The sequence below is a fragment of the Rhopalosiphum maidis genome, chromosome 4 (genome assembly GCF_003676215.2).
Source record: "Rhopalosiphum maidis isolate BTI-1 chromosome 4, ASM367621v3, whole genome shotgun sequence".
NCBI lineage: Eukaryota > Metazoa > Arthropoda > Insecta > Hemiptera > Aphididae > Rhopalosiphum > Rhopalosiphum maidis.
In genome coordinates this window covers 20,002,864-20,025,296 of record NC_040880.1, presented here as the reverse complement: position 1 = coordinate 20,025,296, position 22,433 = coordinate 20,002,864, and the positions used below count along the sequence as shown (strand labels likewise).

The 22,433-nt window shown below is 25.0% G+C and overlaps 1 protein-coding gene across 2 annotated transcripts in view; it reads left to right on the top strand.

Moving 5' to 3' along the window:
* LOC113553384 (adenylate cyclase type 2) overlaps window positions 1-22,082 on the top strand; it is a 65,553-nt gene extending 43,471 nt beyond the window's left edge. Inside the window, exons 4-19 of one of the 2 annotated variants that reach the window (XM_026956706.1) lie at window positions 4,158-4,264; window positions 5,437-5,548; window positions 11,268-11,395; window positions 12,227-12,385; window positions 16,432-16,573; window positions 18,206-18,391; window positions 18,478-18,536; window positions 18,636-18,803; window positions 19,043-19,232; window positions 19,299-19,430; window positions 19,506-19,669; window positions 19,740-19,971; window positions 20,032-20,178; window positions 20,341-20,448; window positions 21,425-21,667; window positions 21,762-22,082. In XM_026956706.1, coding sequence (XP_026812507.1) covers window positions 4,158-4,264; window positions 5,437-5,548; window positions 11,268-11,395; window positions 12,227-12,385; window positions 16,432-16,573; window positions 18,206-18,391; window positions 18,478-18,536; window positions 18,636-18,803; window positions 19,043-19,232; window positions 19,299-19,430; window positions 19,506-19,669; window positions 19,740-19,971; window positions 20,032-20,178; window positions 20,341-20,448; window positions 21,425-21,667; window positions 21,762-21,896 — 2,412 coding nt within the window. In that variant the 3' untranslated portion in view covers window positions 21,897-22,082. The remainder of the gene's footprint in view (window positions 1-4,157; window positions 4,265-5,436; window positions 5,549-11,267; window positions 11,396-12,226; window positions 12,386-16,431; window positions 16,574-18,205; window positions 18,392-18,477; window positions 18,537-18,635; window positions 18,804-19,042; window positions 19,233-19,298; window positions 19,431-19,505; window positions 19,670-19,739; window positions 19,972-20,031; window positions 20,179-20,340; window positions 20,449-21,424; window positions 21,668-21,761) is intronic. The other variant, XM_026956698.1, reaches the window with a different exon arrangement.
* Window positions 22,083-22,433: the final 351 nt, after the last annotated feature.

The following is a 22,433-nucleotide window of genomic DNA, read 5'->3' as shown; positions in this document are numbered from 1 at the left end:
TTCATATCATACATAACATGTATTTTTTAAATTAAATATGTCTATGACTATATAGCTATCACACGGCGTTTTGGATAGGCATTATAGGAGCATCACTGTCAGGAATCCATTTTGCAGGTATCTTTAAGCTTAGGTTTTAAAAGGTTTAAAATGTAAAAAACGGTTTTTCAAAAATAAATAATCGCAAATAAACGTATTGTGCGTATGTGGTTTCGGCAACACGCCTTATCATATTTATGAACTTTCAAAGTTAAAAACTTACTCCTTCGATCATATAATGCTAAAAATAATGTAGTTTTAACAGAAAAAAAAAAAAAATAAACAGTTTTTCAAGGCCTTTAGTAGGAAATTTTTCGATGATCGCAATTATTATTGTTATGGTTTTAAAAGATAGAACGACGTTTTATTCAACATTCTAACCAACTAACCAATTTGCTACTTCCTCGCGAACGCCCTTCACTCTAAGAAGACGTAAAATTAATTTTTTTTTTTTTTTTTAGAAAACAACCATCTACAGCTAGGTGATATGAGAAAAATAAAATTGACATTTTAATCGTTTTTATGAACATATATTGTTTCGGCAACACATCTAATCATGTTTGTGAAGTTGAAAACTTACTCCTTCGATCAGATAACGCTTTAAATGTAGTTTTAACAAAAAACGGTTATTTGAGGCCTTTAGTAGTATCCTTTTTAGATACTCGCAATTGGTATGGTTTTAAAAGATAGGGCGACGTTCCTTCCTACGTTCAAGCCAATTTATTACTCCTTTGCAAATACCTTTCATTCTTAAAAAGACGTAATATTAGTTTTTTTTTTTTTAAACCTAACTTATTGAGAACCATATAATATTTTGTCAAGTCTTAATTTATATCACTATTAATTCAGTTCCAAGTCATCTTAAAACATTGTATTGTCATTTAGTTTTAAATATTTATTATTATAGACGATATCTTTCTAATAAATTTATGAGTATATAAAATATAGAGTTATAAATACTGAAAACTGATTTTATAGCATGAAATATTAAATATCTTTAACACATATAATAATATTCTTACATCAATGTTTCATAATAGGTTAATTCCCTCTATTATCAAAGTTTAAAACAAACATTTGGGGTTAGGCTTTACATAAGTTAACCGAATTGTTCATTTATCAGCTGAAAACAAAACATCATGCAGGTAAGTTATTTTTTAAAAGTGTATTATTTAAGGTATTTCCGATCACATTTTGTTTACATAGGTAAAGTAAAAAAAAAGTAATGGGGCTCAAGTTTTTTGTTAATTTAGATAAGACGAAATTTTTTTAATTTTCCATTTTTTTAATAAATACTAAATTAATAATTAAATTAAAAATAAATTATGAAACATACTAAATTTAGTATCGAGAATTTCTATGTATATTTCCTAATGTTAAAGAAATATCTTCATAAAAATGTATTCTATATAAACATATAAAAAGCAATATTGTAAATATCTCATACTAAACATTTAAGTAATGGACTTAAAACCTTATATAGTTTTAACTTTTAAATATTATTTATTAATGTAATGTATGTATAAATAATTATTTAATTGTTTACTTTATTTAGCTAAATAATTGTTAAATGATTTTGATTTTCTATTGTTTAGTGTAAATTACCCTAACTAATACAAAAATAAACTTTACAATTTATATATTAAATAAATTACAAAAATCTTTATATTTTAATTAATAATATAATAGTTTATTATTATCAACAAATAAATTAGGATATATATATTACCGTTGCGAACTTAATTAATGCTTAGTAATATTTAACTTATAAAATCTATAAGATATTACAAGATGGTAATAGATCAAAAGACTTTCACACATTTAATCCGCTTATGCCTAGTGGTGTAGATAAATAGTTATTTATGTTCTACTAAGTTAAAACTAATTTTCTGGTCAACTATTCATTATATTTCCTATATTGTATTATTTTATAAGATGTACTATCTGAATTATTACATTTTTCTTAAATAAGTAACTATATTACTTAACTTACTTAACCGTTGAGATTTCTAACAGAATGTTTATATAGTTACTTTTATTCGAACATTGATTATAGAATAGTCTATACTATTATCAATAATTCTAATAAATAATAATTTATAATATAGGTTTTATTTTACTAGTTATAATCATAGTTATAATATAACTTGTCCATTTAAAAAAAAAAATCACAAAATCATAAAATTAGAATTACGTCATAGTTTTGTTGAGAATGTTCATCTCTTAAATTATAAAAATCTTAAGTTTTATAGGTACCTGTAAAAGTGTCTGTCCAATGCGCTAAGTATTTTTTTATTAATTTGTACGTAGAACGTTTTGAAACTGGGTGACTCATTTCTGAACTCTTAAAGTACAGTTATTAATTTAATTAATTACTTTTTCTTCGAAAAACTAAAAAGCATCATCTATTTCATTAGTAAGACTGATGATTGTTTTACCTACAATATTATTTAATTGGTGGATATAATTAACTTTTCATATATTATACTCTACTGTAATTTGTATTTAAATTATTATTGTTTTATAATTGGAACTATAATCTATATGCATTATATGTAATATTCGAGAATTAAAAAAAAACATTGCTATGTTTAAACGATGGAATCTTTTATTTTTTTCATGTGCTATTATAATTTTTTTATTTTAAATTGGATGATTCTCTGTAAAAAAAAACAATTTGTATTATTTTAACATATTGACACTTCCTATTATAGCATTCAGATTAGTTATCACCAATCACAAATATTAATAGATTACCTATTGATAATAAACAAATATCACGCAATTTCAAAAAAAAAAATTGAAAATTATATCATTGACCTCATAATTAAAAATACTACATTTGAATTAATTTTGAAAAATATTTTTTTCTTAAAATACTATCTACAATATTTAAAATTTTAAGTTAAAGATATTTAGACAAATACTATTGAAACCCATTAAAAAAACTTTTAAAATATCTTTTTATTTTATTTTTATAGGGCAATCGAACTTATTAGTTCTATTTATAACTTTTTAAATTGGACTTTACCTACTTTCCCTTTTATTGAAAACAAACAAAAGTACCAAACTATTTTTTAATACTACATATATTATACTAATTTCATCAACATTTTAATCCATGAAAAAAATATGTTATTGCTTTGATGGTTTACTGAGTGTTCGTGGTTCACAATAAAAATATATAATATCCATAGTGTTTTTTTTACAACATGAAACGTTTTTATTTATGACAAAAAATTGTATTCTAATTAAAAAAATATATTATTTTATTGATATAACGTCATATCATTTTTTTAATATAGTGATTCTGCGCATTTTCAATTGAATTGGTTAATTTTCATGATTTATTTATTTTCCAGGTTTAATCAGTTTTCAATATTTTGAACAAATATTTTATATTTATTATCTATCAGTTCACATAATTTAAATTTACTATCGAGTATAATATAATAATATAGTCTTAGTCTTAAATTATAAAGCAAACCACCAAAAAAAATATAGGGGTATATAAGTTGTATTTAATTTTTACCTACCATTTATGAATATGAAATACAAAATAAAATAATGTAACGAATAATTTAATTATACTGTTATACATTTTTAAAGGAACATTTTAAGTATTTTAATTTTACACAATTTTAAATTTAAATTTAATAAAAATACTTCATCGCTTTATTTACTGCAACAAAGTTTCGCATACTTTTTTGATATTTTAAAAGTATAAAATTTAAAACTTTATAAATGGTATACTAAGTGTTTCTTGTTACTATAAAAATCCAGATCATTTATTTTTATTTAATTTAACAAAAGAAAAAAAGTTTAAAAATGTTATCTAAAATATGTTATGTTTTCATACAGTAGACGTTATGATTTATACAATTTATAAATAAATAATTCTAAAATTAGTAACAATAAAAAAAATATATAACTTTATTGGAGTTTAACGAACTTAATTATATTCAAAAATCTATTTAAACAAATATAAATTAAGTACCTATATATTTACTGGCAAAAATAATAAAACAAATTAAGTTATATAAAATCGATTTGTTTGTTTGTAATTGACATAGTAATTTTACTGATAACTTAGTTTATATTTAAATTTTTGGTTTTAGGTAAAGAGAAGTATAATGCTCAAAATGGCAGATGCGTGTCAAGACGATGTAGCAAATAAGCAAACAAGATTTCATGAGATGTATGTGCAGCGCCATAACAATGTTAGGTAAGAATGTTAGATACACATTTCAACATTTGTATTTAAATACTTTTTGTGCATAGATAACTTAAAAAAATATAAATATATGATAATTTTTTTTTAATCTCTTATATGTTATTACAATTGGTTGCGAAAATAGACCAATATGTAAATTTTATTCTAAAATACTAAACTCAAGAACTGAAATTAAAAAGTTCTCTAATTAGAAAAATGTCAATCTATATGAATAAATTATAAATATTAATTTCAAACAAAATTTAAATATACTTAATAAACAATAATATTATGGATATAAACAACATTTATTTTAAGTGATGATACGTCTAACGTCAGTTTCATCGATATAAATTTGTTAAAAAAAAACAAATTTATCTTTCCTCTTTTCAAACACAATTTCTACTATAAATTCAGCGAAAAAGTGATAAATAAAAATAATATAGATTTAATGTCTACACATAAATAATCTTGTATTTTAACATAATTATTTATTCTAGTTATTAATTTTCATTAGAAACACATTTTATGATAATTAAATTGAATATTATCACAGAGTTTTTTAATTACAACATTGGTTTTTATATTTATGTAATAAAATATTTTATAACAAATCTATTCTTAAATATTATATTAATTTATGTGATGATAAAATAATATTTAATTTTAAAATAAATGGGTTTTTTTTGATGTTTTATGCATTTTTTTTTTTAAATACCTAGTAAAACTCAGTATATTATACATTATATAATACATATATTAAATAATATAATTTAGATGAAAGTAGTGATAGTACATTTTTAATTTCATATTTACTATCATATTTTAAAATATCTGTGTATAACAGTTCATTATTACTAAAATCATAATTTGTTTTTAATGTGTTATAATTAACTTTAATACATACAAGTGTAATACATTATAAATACTAGTTAACTAATTAAATTAAATTTTTCAATGTTATAACTTATAACCTAGGTGTTTTTATATTTAAGCCACAACAAAAATGCCTACTTCTCCAATCCCTTAAAAAATTTTAAAATCGCGTTCATATTATTTATATTAATATGTAGGTAACTTAATTCATATTAACACCTATTTTATGCTTACCACTTACAACTTTTATGTCACCTATATTTTATTGTATTTATTTGAAATTAATTAAATTGTTTTTATGTTTAAAGCATTTTGTATGCTGATATAGTAAATTTCACTCCATTATCTGAACAACTATCGGCGTCTGATCTTGTGAAAACTTTAAACGAACTATTCGGACGCTTCGATCAAATAGCTCAAGTAAGTAAATTTGTGTTAAAAACTTTTCTGGCATTCTTTTTTAGTGTTCTCGCTGTTTATCGTTAGAATTAAAATTAAAACACAAAAAGCGTGTAAGATTTATTTTTTTATCCAATTTTATTTATTAAAAAAAAAAAATAGGTGATAAAATAAGTACATCGCACAATATAATACATATAAGTATATATTAAGGTTATTGCGCTGGTCCAGAGCTTTCTTGTCGTTCTAGTGAGCCTGCAGTTCTATTTCTTCAACGAAAATCATTTCCAGGAGTTCTCTAACAATATGCTAAATGTATTCAATAAATCTATTGTACTTCTCAAATTAATAAATTTCATAAGCTTTCTGTTATGTTTGAATACTTTTGTACCAAAATATGATGCATTTTAAATCATCTATATCCGACATATAAGTAGATGTAATTTTTTTTAAATAAATTAGTCATAATGAGGGACAACTTTATATATCTTTACAATTCTTTAAGTAATTCAGAATCACTTTGATGTCTTCAACATTGGAGTCATGCGTATTTATTTTCATCAATTTTTATAATTATTAGCGATCATTGTATCCTATACTAATAATATCAGACATAAATATTTAGGTCCAAACTTCTAGCAAAGATTAAAGCTTATATTTTATGTTTGGCAATTATACACTTTTTAAATACAATTCTTTGGGTTTAAATCTTTAAATTCGGCAAACGGATTAACTTTAGACGTATAAGTATACCCGTCTGTTGGAAAATAAATTATTTGGTCAATAAAAAGTATAACTTTATAATTAAAACTTTGAAATTAATTAGGGGTGATTTGGTAATTTTATTTTCGACGTCAGTTGTTACTTACAAGTTACATTTGTTTACGAAAGTTAAAAATTTGAATGGATACTAGCCAGAAAACAAAAAACTTTGCTATGAATTATACGATGATTGTATCATATTTTATAGCAAAAAACGTTTGTGATTATGATTTTTTTGAATAATACTATAATAAATGATCGATTTCGGCTTCCATAATCATGCTTATTATGGCTATAAATTTTATCCTAATTATTTAATGTGTTAATAACTGTATAGATTGATTATTTTTTTTTTTTAGTAAAATACACACATTATAATTATTTTATAAAATTTATCATAAAAATAGTCAAAAGAGCTTATATTTATGTTATAATTTATAATTAATTACTTTTACTTTAATAAATTATCAATTATAATAATTTTAAACTGTGTTGTTACGGACAATTGAAAAGCGCTGGTCTATCCGCATGCATGTAATATAATATCATAGTATGTTATTATTTTGGTTGTATAATAATAATTACCGAGGCACGTTAGCGGTGAAATAGTGGTTTTTCGCAGGAGAAGGAACGCATTGGTTATGGTCATAAAAAACACAAATCACGTCACATGACGCTTGACAAACAGCGATGACTAGGTGACCACAATGACACAATGATTCAAAATTTGAATAAATTATAATTTGATGTTTTCGATGTATGAAACACAGACAATTATTTTATTTCTTTTTATTTAAAAATCATTAAAACTATTATCAAATCGCTTATAAGATATAATATTATAATTATCGTTGTTTTTTCTACAGCAACAAATCAGGGTTGAATATAAGTCGTGTGAAAATATTATCGCAAATTTTGAATAAAATATAATTTTATTATGACATTATCATCACGCGTAGTGATGGATTTGGAACGAGAAAGACTATCGCTTAATGAATTGCTACGCTTTCAATATTGTAATATTATAATAATGTTTATTTGTATAAGCTATACAGTTGCTATAAAACAAATCAAAGGGCTGTATACAGTTTTTTAGCAGGTCATTTAATATGCTACCTATACTTCCGCACATGAACACTGGTCACGCCTAGTCCTACAGTATATTATGTCTTCAATCATATCCCATCGTTTATATACATGACAAATATGTATAGTGATATCGTAAGTAATGTATAGATTATGTATATTGTACTTCACTACTACCTGCAACTGTTTGCCCAACTTCAAAACTCGCAAAACTATATTATTCAAATTCCCGGTGGAAACAAGTACCTACCTAGATAATTTAACTTATAAAATATTGACATACCTAAATTAGAACTCTACAAATCAATCATCTCAGTAAACCAAAAATACGTTATGAATTATTATTATAATAATAATTTTGGCTCTATATATACACGTTGTTATTTTTGGATATACGTATAATTAATAAAGTATAAATTACAAAAAAAAAGTTATTGACTGTGGCCATTGTGATGAGATGTGCACGCAATATGTATGTTACACATCTCAACATCTGTAAACAATGGTTTGTGCGTTAAAATTTTATAGCATCGCATCATTATTCGTGGCCCCGAGGCCCCCCGAAATAAGTTTTCCTTGCCGCACAACTCTATACACAAGTATACCAAGTAAGCTTTGTGAGTTATATGCATTATGGGCCCCGCGAGCCATATTCTATGCGGATTAGAATCGCATAATTAACGTTATCATAATACATATAAACACGGCAATTGCGCAATACAAAGACTCAAACTCCCCCGGTTATGTTGTCAAATTATTTTTATAGTTACCTATAATACCATGATCTGTATATTAATGTTAATTGATGAGCGAGAAAATACTTTTTTTTTACATTCATAATTGATCATAATAATATGTGTACCTAAACCTACGCGTGATCTTGTAATGATGCAATTTTTTTTACACACTTCCTCTAAACTTCTTTTAGAAATTTCAAATAGTACTTTGTAAATCATAAAACAGAAATATGCTTATCGAAACAAATTTTAGTTATTGTGATTAAGAAAATAATACTACTCTTTATAGTTATTTGATGTTATTCCAAACTATTTTAATATTATTTAACTTTTAAACCAATTTTTCACAAAGTATGAAATTTACGAAGTTATATTCTTCAAATTTTAATTCCATATAAATATATAATAAATAATTCGTATATATTAATTAGGTAAATAATTTAATTCAAATTTAACACACCCATAATAATAAGTAATAACCCACTGGAGACCTGATGTAAAACAAAATGATACCCACTTGCTGCCTGTCTTTTTTATATACAGTCGAGTTGCGATAACTTGGGAGGGCTATATGAATCAGAAAAATATGCAGAAGGAAAAAAAAATCTGGGAATGGTATATCAAAGAAATGATATAATAGAGGGATTATATTTGCAAGGATTAATATATCCTTGGAATGATATTTTTCTAAACAATCCTATCTAAGGAAAATATAAAACAGTAAATTAAAAAAACGGAACCGTATTTTCAGGAATAGTATAAATTAGGAAAATATCGCTCAGGACTGTATAATTTGGGACGATATTTTTTAGTTTATTATACACGTGGATCCATATTAATCTAAAACCGTATTAATCGAGAAAATTAAGCATAGGACTGGATGAGACAGGACAGTTATTTATAGGAAAAGATTCACGAGGAATAGTATTAAAAAGAAATATTATTTTATAAAAAAAAAAACGGATGCCCACGTCGCCACTCGCTCGCTGCGCTCACTCGGACAAAAAAAACGAAAATATCCCTCGACTTGCTATGCAATACCACCTCAAGTGGATCACTGGGTAACCACAGTATAACCATGCATATTACCCTACCACACTTATCATTTTTCAGACAAATGCTTATCACTTAAAAATTCCATATATGTAAATAAGTTTCAATTATATTTTAATCTCTTTCCGTATTTTTCTTAGAAAATAATATTTCTTTTTAATACTATTCCTTGTGAATATTTTCCTATAAACAACTGCCCCATTCAGTCCTATAATTTATTTTTTCGATTAATACGATTTTAGATTAATACGGACCCATGTGTATAATATACTCAAAAATGTCGTCCCGATTTATACAGTCCTGAGCGATATTTTCCTAATTTATACCATTCCTGAAAAATACGGTTCCGTGTTTTTAATTTATTGTTTTATATTTTCCTGAGATAAGACTGTTTAGAAAAATATCGTTCCAAGAATATATTAATCCTTGAAAATATCATTTCTTTATTAAACTATTCTTTTGAAATATCTTTCTCTACAAAAAATCTAGTCAGGATAATTATTTTCCTGAAAAATACGGTTCCATATGAAAATTTCCTCGTTTATATGCGGCCCCATAACTTGAAGTTGAAGAAGGATAAAAATTCGCTTCGAGATATCTAACTTGAATTTATATTAATTTATATATAATTTAAATTTTTAAGAGAATAAAAAAAATTCGTGTTGTTAATTTTTTCGAGTTATCGCGACTCAACTGTATATGTTTCTTTATTACAAATTTATTTATTTTTTTTATTTACATATTTAAAAAACTCTAAGTACAATAATATATTTTAAATCCATATTACTGCATGGGAGTATTTTATATAAGCTACTCTATAGTTAATAATTGATATAAAAAAAAACAAGAAATGTGTGTAATAAAATATTATTCATCGTCATTTCTTAAATTAGTCTTGTTTTTTTATAGTATTAAAAAGTTACACAATAAATTATTAACTTAAAATTACTATTTATACACTTATAATGTATATTAGTTTATAAACACAAAGTATATTTCACTTAAAAGCTTATATATGTATATAATTTTAACACATTAATATTTATGTTGTTATTTGCATATCAGTAATAATAAAACAGAATAAAATATCAAAAATATTTAGAGCATAAACTAATATTTTTTCAAATGATATAAAAAAAAACCTAATATACCCATTAATTATTTTATTCTTACTTTAAAATGTAAACCTATTTCTTGAGTTAATAAGTCTTATTTATTTTATTATAATATAATTTAACTTAATTAAGCTGCAGAACAATTAACCTGACGAAACGCATTTGTTTATTGTATAAAAACAAAATAAAAAAACACATAATAATTAAAAAATTATAATTCGGGTCACACAGTTTTTTTTTTTTTAAACTTAATATTACTTGGCATGCATTTAAAATTGTATGTTTCTTATATACTAATTATTTTATAAATATCGGATATTATACAAATTATATAGACACTAAATAGATTTATTATGAAGTGAAGTTAATTTATGTATTAGGTAATTTTATTATTATATACCTGGAATATAATTAGAAGTTATAATACTACAGAACGCTGGTGTTGTGTTTTAAGATCAGTTTTGGTGTAATTAACCAAGAATCAAATTGCACGTACTCTACACTTATTCATTGTCTGTAGATATTTTAATTTTAATCCTTTATTATGTGTATAAAACGAAATTACAATCTAAATAAAGTTGTTAATTGTTCTCGACTGAATCCAAACACAATTCGACGATTTGGATGTAACGTATTTAGCTGTATTAATAACTAATGTTACGTATTTATATGAGAACAATATTACTCAATTAAACATTCACAGGATTTCTTCCTTACTCTACATAGTGCTTAAGATATATAAACTCAAAATGGTATTGATATAATGTTTTACATTGTTAAATATTTGGAAAAAAATCCGAATAAAACTACTAAATAGTATAATAAACACGTTAAGCAATAAGCATATTAAATTAATTTTTCTGATTCAAATACGCCAATGAACATATTAAATAACAGGTTCCAAAATTATTTTCTTGATCGATGAATTATGTTTAAGATTTTGCGACATATCGTCCACTAAAATATGATGTATCATTGTGTTACCAGGATAACCAGTGCATGCGGATAAAAATCTTAGGTGACTGTTACTACTGTGTTTCTGGACTTCCCGTATCCAGGCCAAATCATGCTTACAACTGTGTCAAAATGGGGTTGCAGATGATAGAAGCGATCAGGTGATAAAAATATAGATCGTACAACAGTAATATTTTGTAGTAATTTTTTTATTTGTGATGCCTAACGACTCAAGTGACTTATTATATTATATAATTTACTCGAAGTTATATACTTGAGTAAGACAACTTGATATTATCACAAAAAGTGTAAAACAATTTTAAAATAAAATATAATATTTAATTATTTAAATAATAATTAATTTAGTGAGATTGAAACACTGTCGTTTAATAACTAAATGTTATCTCTTTCTGACAAAGAAATTTAATTTACCATTTTAGACGTAGGTTATTATACTAAATAATGCTGTATAAAAATGATATTATTGTATACATTACCTAGTTGATTACATTTTAGTCGAATTAAGCGCTACGAAGAAAAACAACTTCCTGATTTTATTTTAATCTTTAGTTAAATTAATTTTTGACAATTTGTTAGATAAACAATAATAACTCCACAAAATATCCCCATTCGTCTATGCAATCTAATTAATCACAGATATACTTCACAGTAAACTTGGTTTACTATTAATTTACTAGTATTATTTTTTTTAATAAAATAAATTAACTTAAATTTATTAATTCCCTAATTATAAATAAAATTGATACAATTATGATTCAACATTTATAGGATCTACGATGACAAAAAATATATCTATACCTGATACAGAATTTTTGAGTTTAAATTTAAACACAGTTATTATAGGTATATCTTTTTTTTCTAATAATAATTTTCGTATCTTTCTCGGGTATATATTATATTATTATGTTTAGCATTTTTTAGTTAAATTTTGATTTTTCTTTTCTTCTTTTTCAACGATTATTTTCCTGAAGATTCGTCAGAGAAGCTGCTGGATTCAACGTAGACATGCGGATCGGCATTCACACCGGAAATGTGTTGTGTGGCGTGCTGGGTTTGAGGAAATGGCAATTCGATGTGTGGAGCGACGACGTGACATTAGCCAACCATATGGAGTCGGGCGGCGTTCCCGGGTAATATTATTAAACGAATTTTTATTAACCACACATCGAGTATATATTTTTACGTTGAGTAAATATTTATCTTAATTCTTATTATATATTATTTCCTTTGATAGAGATGTTTGTATGTTTACTGACGAGTGTGCATGAAAAGAGAATAAATGCACAATTCACTAACTTTGGACTGTGCTATTAGAGTCTTCCAAATAAATATTGCGTATAAATTGATTCATTATTACTGTTAATCTGTGACTCATATAAACATTGACGTGTTAAAAGTAAGAGAAGAGCCGAGAGGTACATAATTACTATGAACAATAATTATAATTTTCCACTTTATAGTAAAAAATATTTTATCCTTTAGCAACGGCACAAGCTTTTCAATGGCACTATTTTTTATTTTATATGATAGTCATAGTGTTATAGTATTTGTACACATGACAGTATATCTAATATAAAAAATATATAATTAGTTATTTTTATAAACCGGATTTATAAACTTAGGATCTTAGAACAGCATATCATATAATATCGTGATATAAATAGATTACAATTATTCTAAATATTTTTAAAATGTCATTTTCTATAAGAAAAAAAAATATAATATAATAATATACTAAGTGTCCCGTGAGGTTTACCCATTGCGATATCTCCTAAAATAATGGAGATATTATAATCATGGTTTTTTTTAAGACTCACGTGAGCTAGGACTACAAATTTTTCATACTTTAATTGAATTTAATGTTTTGGCAAAATAATTTAAAAAATAATTTTTTATTTAATTATTTTTATAAAAATTAAAGATAGCCATTTTGTAGAGTTTATTTTTTTTTTTTGAAAATGTTGGTGTTTTAACATTTTATTTTCATTAGAATCTTGATTTTTAGTATTTATTTTTGGGCATACATTGATAACACTGGCACTTATATAGTATTAAATAATTCACAATTTTTCTTGAAACTAAAAAAAATATTAAAAATCATGACATTAACTAAAATAAAATGTTGACAATAAATGTGTAAGTAGGTACTCGTATAAGATTTAATATACTAAATATTAATTTTAACTGCACATTTCACACATATATTTTACATTATTATATACAGGTACCTAGATCATCAATTTTAATTAATATTTTTCTACAAACCGCAAAACACGATGACCAAAACCTAATTTAACACTAGTAATAATATTGACATGGACGCTGTCGAATCGTTACAAATTGGTTTACTACTGTAATATTTCATTTTCATTGTAATTTATTATATTATATACGTTGGATGTTTTTATGAGTTTATTAAAATATTGGATTATACAAATGTCATTTTAGTGAACATTTTAATATGGGTACTGGGTACACACATTTGATTAAAAAAAAGTTTGTATGTGCATACTACTTTCCACCTCAATTATATTATAACTTATTCTCAATCCTTTAAACATAATATCCATAATTCATTTCAGTCTTATATTCATTGTTGTTACAAGCGGCATTGTTATTTATAATACAATATTAACATTTAAAATATACATTTCGCATTTCAAACAAATTGTTTAGACTGAGTATCACGTGAATCGAGAAATGTAATAGTTGTAAACTCGTGTTTGGGTTTTTTTCTTTTTCTGTGAATTATTTTCCTGATCAAAGTACTGCTCAAAAAGTTTTATACATCGAAAATTACTCTAAGTATTATGTATTAATTTTATAGTTGAACAAAAAATAAATTAAAAATATAAGTCTTAAAAGTTATTTTCCATCATACATTCAATAATATCTTTAGAGTGTCACTTTCTACTTTTTTAACTACGCATTTTTATATCTCAAAACGTAGTAATTACTTTTACAAATGAAAATGCAAGCAAAATATTGTGAAACGAAAGTATAAACGCTTTTTGTCAATAAAAGTACCCTTGATTATACGTATCATCAAATACGACAGCTTTGAATTATAAATACGATTAGAGGATCAACAAGGGTGCATTTGACATTTTAATCAGATTATCAAATTTTACCTATTCTGAAATACACATTTAATTTTTGACAATCAAATTACAGACGTTTGTTCAGAACCTAAACGCTTAATTTTAATAATTTGTTTGAAAAATGTGTATTAGTACTTTGTAAACATAATAATATGAATAATAAAAATCAACATAAATACACCCGTCATTCAAACTATCAATCGTTTCATTATACTTGACAGTATAAACAATAGAAATACTGTATATCAATACTGAGGATTAAAATAAATAATTGACAGTCTTATAAATTTTATATTCATTATTCCAGTAATCATCATGTCAACATAACATTTTCGTGCATTTTATTAAAATAAGGCATACATTATTCTACCATTAAATCAATATTATTATAATCTCGATAATCTAATCTTGAAATGTATTCAAATATACCTATATAATAAAATATAGTAGCTAAGTAAATAATCAGGTTACAATTTATATTTAATTACTATAAAATTGCTAATTCTAATATTATAATCAATAGCAACATTTACAATGTAGATACTCAGAACATTACAATTGCTTATTTTAACAAACAAATGATATTGTAACAATATAATAATTATAAATAATATAAAATATACAGTGACTCTTTAGTATGAAAATACTCATTATTTGAATTATTTCAAAAACTATCAACTATTAAATATTTTTAATTTATTACAAAACACATAAAAAAAAAAACTATATTTTAGGTAATTATTAAAATATTTAAAGCTTTTCGTAAAGCTTATCGAAATAGATTTATGAAAACCCATGTCCGCTTTTAAATATGATGAATGTGTGCGACAGCACAAGGCGCCAAAATCAGAAGGACGCCTGAGAGATGTCAAAATTAGAATTTGATCAGAGGGATGGCAAAATAATTAAAAAGTTAAAGCCAGCCCCGTGAAAATCAAACGTTAGACGAGTAATTACTATTAGTATTTTAAAATTGTATGACTGGAATGAAATGGCATGCAGGAATGTCACGCAAAATGTCTGTTTACTACTTTTCTCATCAATACTTATTAGTAATAAAAACTTATTTACTAACTAATTTCTCGTCTAAAATTTGACTTTTATGACTGATTACTCAAATACAGAATATATAATAATTTATAATTATATATCATAATACATAATAATATAAAAAAATTATTTTGATAAAATAGTGTAAAAAATGTTTTTCAAAAATTGTGTTTTGTAACAACTTAAGAATATTTTTAAAAATGGGGGAAGAAGTAGCTAAATAACCACTCTGCTAAACGGCATGTGTTGAGTATACCTCATCATCATTCGTCGTAGAATCATTCAATAGTATAAAATTATTTTATATACTTTTCAAATATCAAGTGCCCATATAACAAAATAACTAAAAGTAAAAACTACTTATCTTCAATAAATCTTCAATAATTTTAACCCGGTGAAACTTTTTTTATCAACTACTATAGAAGTAAGAATTAAAAATTTTAAGCCTAAAAAAGTCATAATATAAAGAATATTACTCCATGTGTAAGAAGTGATAGAATATTAGCATTTGGTGAACGTTTTAAGCATCTACAGTCATTCGTTTTTAAATTACAATAAAATAAGAAAATTGTTTCATGAAAAGTTCGTTAAAATTTCAATTTCATAAAAATTACTTCTGGAATTCCAATAATAACTTATAAAGAACAATGAAAAATGAACTCATTTACAATTCCTGTTGTACTACATCATTTTAAAATGTCCTCGAAATTTTGACCTCCCAAAAATACCAACTGGAATCACCACTTTCTACTATAAATCATGTTCACGTCCAAAAAAACACATCTTTGTAAAATCAATACCACTCAGAAATTCAGAACTTAAATTATTTATTAGTTAATAGATTTTAAAATAATGAGTAATAAACATATTGACGTTAAATTCAAATATATATTGATACATAACATAATATATCACGCATTATATATTCATTCGAAATAGACAAGTAATTAATTTTTCTTAAAACTTAAAATCAATTTCAATTTATATAATATCATAAATTAATAAGTAACTGCATTATGTTTTAGTCGTGTTCATGTCACTAGAGCTACTATGGAACAATTGAATGGTAGATTTTCCGTTGAACCAGGCAATGGTGGTTCCAGAGAAGGTTACTTGGCAGATCACAAAGTAGAAACATTCCTCATTGTACACCCGTCAGAAAAGAACGTAAGTAGTCTTTTTAGCTTACCATTAATGTAAATTATATTAATATCTCTGTTTAATTATTACGTATAAATTAATCATATCCATCAAAAATAAACACACAAGAAATCTCAAATAGATACATTGAATTATTTGTAAAATGGATATCGTCACCACGCATGTTGATTATTGATCGTCACAGCTATTAGTGTTCACAAACAAAAATATTATTCAAATGAGTTGTTCTGACAGTGTCTTTTGTTTGCAATCTCATAATGTCAAATGAGTAATAAAATTATCGATCTATCTGTTGGTGAATTCCAACGTGATGGTAACAGATAATATCGTATTCAAAGAAAAGTATAAAAGTTCCCGATAGAGATATAGCCAAAAAGGATTTTATTGATTTTTACTATGAGCCGAAAGAAAAATTATCATAAATAAAAGGTCAGTCTATACCTGATCACACAATGTGAGAACTATTTGATCGACGTCTACTTTCCATTAAACCAAATTCTGCTACCACCGGATGTTTTTTTTTTTTTTTTTAAAGAACCTTTTACAAAGAAGAAAAACCTGGTTTGGTTCTTTTTTCCGTAGCTATTTGTCTTTTGGCCATTATTTTGTGGTTTAAAGCCAACATAAATAATCTTACTTCAATTTTTGTGAAGAGTAAATCGAATGTAGTAATAATAAATATTAATAGCATTTGCTATAAAGCCTGCAGAGGTTGCCAAAATTCAAAAATATATGTACAATATTTATACATTATATGCACGTACATAATATATTTCTCAGAAAGTAATTTTAAAATACACGAATCATCGTATTTTATTTAAAAAAAAAATCAACTTCATTATACTCATTGTTGATTTAATCAGAGTTTTCTCGCATTATTCTATCCTTAATCATCACTGACTGTCTTCATTTAAACTTAACGTTTTTGATTTGTACGAAATCTTATTGTTGAATATTTGCGTGGGTTGTGAAAATTGTTTTACCTATAAATGAAACATATAATAATTTATAGTCATATCATACAGTCTTTAAAACATTAACAATTTTTAAATAAACTTTTCTATTTTTCTATTTATAGTTTTCAACGTTTTTTCAGTAATTTATATGGCATTTTATATTTTTAGTGAATAAGAGTAATAACTCATATAAGACGGATATAAATAATGTTTTACTTTTTTGACAAAGAAATTCATTTTTCACACAATGTCACTTTATTTATTTCTACTTGAATGTATATTATATCTTAAATTTAAATTTGTTTTAATTCATTTTTCATTTCTACCTGATATCAACATCTATACAGTTGTAAGTCCAAATTGATTTTTTTTATATACAATTTTAATAAAATGTAATTTTATAGGTACCTAAGTTATGTAATTTAACTCATAGGTACTACAATTAATATTAACTACTTACTCAATAAATCTTCAAAACTCAGTAATAAAGAGAGTAGTTTAAAGTCTAATTATGTTTAAAATGTTAGTGCTTAATGTTAACAGGTTAGTAATTTTTAAATAAAACTATATAAATACCTACACTTTTCAGATTAGGCACATTGCATCGGATAAAAACGTAGTAGATTAACAAATGTAGTAAATGAATAATTTAATTAGTTATTATATTAAATTGTTGAAATAGCAATCGGAGAACGTTTTAAAAAATAATGGGAATAAGCTGTCAAAAAACGGTGGATTTCACTATGAAGAAGGCATTAACAGAAATAGATCACCTAGTAAAATGACTAAATATATTGAATGCTGGGGCGCGGACAAACCTTTCGCAAACATAACTGAGAGTACTATGGCGAAAAATATTGGTTTGGCAGTAAGTATACATAGAGTATAGACAGACTCATATTGATGAATATATTTTTAACGTTGTAAATGTACATTAATAATACTATTTTCTAGAGTCTAGCAATGATTGAATCGAATTTGCTTCCATCAAAAAACACTTGTTTAGATTGCAAGTAAGTGTTCAAATTGTTCAACATGAACGATTCAAATACATCATAATATTATGTCATTATAATGATCAAAACTACATTAGAACGACCAATTATTTATAGGAAATGGTATAGCTCGGAAGACTTTAATCCGGTGTGCTTATGGTTCAAGAACAACGTACAAGAATCGCAATATAGAAACCAAATGGACCCTTTCTACAAGTACTACAGTGTCACAGCTTTGTTATTATTTGTGTGCATGGTTTCCATACAATTGCTGTTGATTCCTAAGTGAGTGAAATAAAAATCAATATTATTTTTGTATGCAGCATTTACATAGGTAGTAAAAAAATATCTATTAATTTATTATTATTAATAAACGGTAAATATAAGACGTATACTAGCACTATATAGTGTCATTTAATTTATGGTTATAATCTTTTTTTTTATTTTAAAGTAAAAATTATTAAACTTAGATTAATAAAAAAAAAAACCGTTTTAATTGAACTGTCATTTTTTTTTTTTTAAAGATCATTAACAATGTTGGGTTGCCAGTGCGCTTCATTCGTAGCATTATTTGTTTTCGCATACGCTAGTTGGGTGTCAGAATACGATTGCGGGGCTCAAGAAAATGTGTCCGTAGGCTCATCTAGATGGCTTCGGATGACTATATTTCTGCTAAGTTCCACATTGGTGGGAACGTGCGCCATTATTACCTTGGTTAGTGTTTTAAAAATGTATTATTATTCTTTTAGTCTAATTATTTTACATTTAATTATGTTTTAGCAAGATGTCATGGACTTCAATTATACCGAAAGTTTTAATTTTAATAATACAAATGAGTTGTTTTTAAACACCACGAACACATTGAACCTAACAGAAGACCCAATACATTGGTATTCTTTCTCAATGGTTTCCGTAAGCTATCTAATATAGATATTTGTACTCAAAAACATTAGAAATTTCTGTAATTTACCTTTTAATTACTTTTAGGCATTCTTATGTAGCACTATTCTCACGTTATCATTGATATCGGCCTTTCTTCGAATTGGTATCACCCTGAAGCTTTTCATTATGGTTATCTGTGGTTCACTTCATTTGTCTATATATCAAACATTACCGTTATTTCAATATCATTTTATAAACTATACTGACAAGTAAGCAAGAATGCAAGAATTTTAAGCATATGCTTGTCGTTATTATATATTACCATTTTTATTTTTCAAGTGAAATACCATGGCAGATAAAAATGTGGGCTCCAATTATTGTTTTAGTTATTGTATTCCACATGTTAGATAGAAAAAACGAATTAGCTGCACGAACAGACTTTTTATGGAGAGCTAAATTAAAGGTTGAACAAGAAGAAGTGGAAACCATGAGAGGTATCAACAAAATTTTATTAGAAAATATTTTACCTGCTCATGTTGCAGAACACTTTCTTCGAGAACAAGTCCTACAAGTCAGTGAAAGAAATTAAAATCAATTTATTTAAAATTTAATTTTTTTACTTGGATTTTAGGACTTATATCATGAACGTTACAGTTGCATAGCAGTAATGTTTGCGTCAATTCCTAATTATAAGGAATTTTATGACGAAAACGATGTCAATAAACAAGGACTGGAATGTTTACGATTGCTAAATGAAATCATCTGTGATTTTGATAAAGTAATTACAAAATTAAATCTGTTCAAAATCTCCTGTAATGTTCTACATTTTTTTTAAGTGCAGGGTAATGAATTTTTTTAAATCACTACCACTTAAAAACTTATAGTACATTGCAGTAAGATAAATAAACAAAGAAATACAATAATATTTGTATGATTTTAGCTACTTTTAAAACCTAAATTTAGTTCAATTGAGAAGATTAAAACTATAGGCAGTACTTACATGTTGGCTTCTGGCCTTAGGCCTGGAAAAGAAGATAACACATCAAAAGTTTGTATTTTTTTTTAATTGTACTTATTTTAATTTAATTTTTAAAATTTAAATAATTTTATAAAAATTAAAATTGAAACGTATATTATCAAATACAAATATTTTTATATTTGTCCTCTGTAATAATTGATATAACATTATATTATATTTTTGAACGTCAGTAACCAACACTTATTTATGAAATTTGATCTTACGTTTTTAATTTCTTAATTTTGGAATATTGTTTCTTAGATAAATTATCCAAATTCTATTTTTTTTCTTGCGTAATTTATTTACTAAAAGATATGTAAAAATTGTATTTTAAACACATATTGTATTGCAAACGTTAACATTTAATTCCAAGCATAATTAAATTTTAACTGACATTATACTCATATAATCGTATTAAGATAAATAGGTTTAATTTAATAATGGATTATTTAATATTAGTCAATAAACATCAACCTTTAAACTTTGTCAAATATGGTTTAACACGAGCAAATTAAACAAGATTATTAAACGTTATTATTTATAAAACTGACACCGTAAGTGACTTCATACTTCATACGCTGTTTTTTTATATACCCATATATGAATAATATAGTCAGTTAGTGTACGAAACTATAATTTTAAATGTCGAGTATATGTCTTTGTTCAAGTAGTATGGCTAATGTACAGATTAGGTATCCAAATAATGTACACATTAGTCTTTGCCACAGTTCGGACTAAGCTATAATTTACCTGTACACATTATATCACTCGACGACATGACGTACCTACATAGGAGCATCTATATTATTATTATTATATAAATGTATAAATTTATTTTTACATTATATTAATTGCTCGTAAATCATTATTTTAATATGAGTTTACAAACTTTACCTATATTATACGGTCAATACCAATTCAAAACTTGATGTTATACAGCGCAACACTCATAATAATCGATATCGCTTTTAACTTGTAAATATCATACCTAAAACTTCATTTGTAGGCAGTGGACAAGCAGCACGAACATAACGTGGTAATTCTGGTTGAGTTCGCCATTGCATTGATGACCATATTAGAACAAATTAATCGAGAGTCTTTTCAACGATTTAAACTAAGGATAGGATTAAACCATGGTCCAGTAATTGCTGGTGTGGTAGGTGCACAAAAACCACAATATGACATCTGGGGAAATACCGTGAACGTTGCCTCTCGGATGGACAGTTGTGGGATTATGGGCAGAATTCAGGTATCCGTTATATTACCGTATAGTTGTTCGTCAATGCCATTTCCGCATATTAATATGCAAAACTAACAATTTATTGTGTTGTTTTCTTATTTAGGTCACTGAAGATACGGCGAAAATCCTAATGGCAGCTGGTTATGATTGTGAATGTCGAGGACCGACATACGTAAAAGGAAAAGGCACATTGACAACATATTTCGTAAAAACACAATACGATCAGAAATCGAAATAATTAATAATTATTTTGTAATTTGATGTCTACGAGAAGAATTTAAATACTAAAATTGTATAATAGAATCTTCGACAACATTTTCCTAGTTCGTAGACCAATGATTTAAGTCAATTAGATAATGATACGGTCATTATATTAATGATTAAAATATAATTAAAATTATACACTTATATATATAATTATATTATGGTACCTATTATTAATAATATATAGACTATAATAGTATCTGTTGTATTATATTATTATATTGTTAAATTATACAGAAATATGTATCTATATGATATTATGTTGGTATTATATAGAACATAATTTTTACTTAACCATTAAAAATTTTGTTTACAAGTAAAATTGTTATTTTAGTTTTAAATTTGTATTACCGTTGAAGTGTTGAAGTCTTATACATAATTTATATAAACATAATAGGTATAGTTATACCTTATAGTACATGTAGGTATGTATTATGAAGTGTTAAACTATTAAAATAATTAATAATTACTAGTAGATAAAAACAAAGAATAATACTGGTATAATAGAACT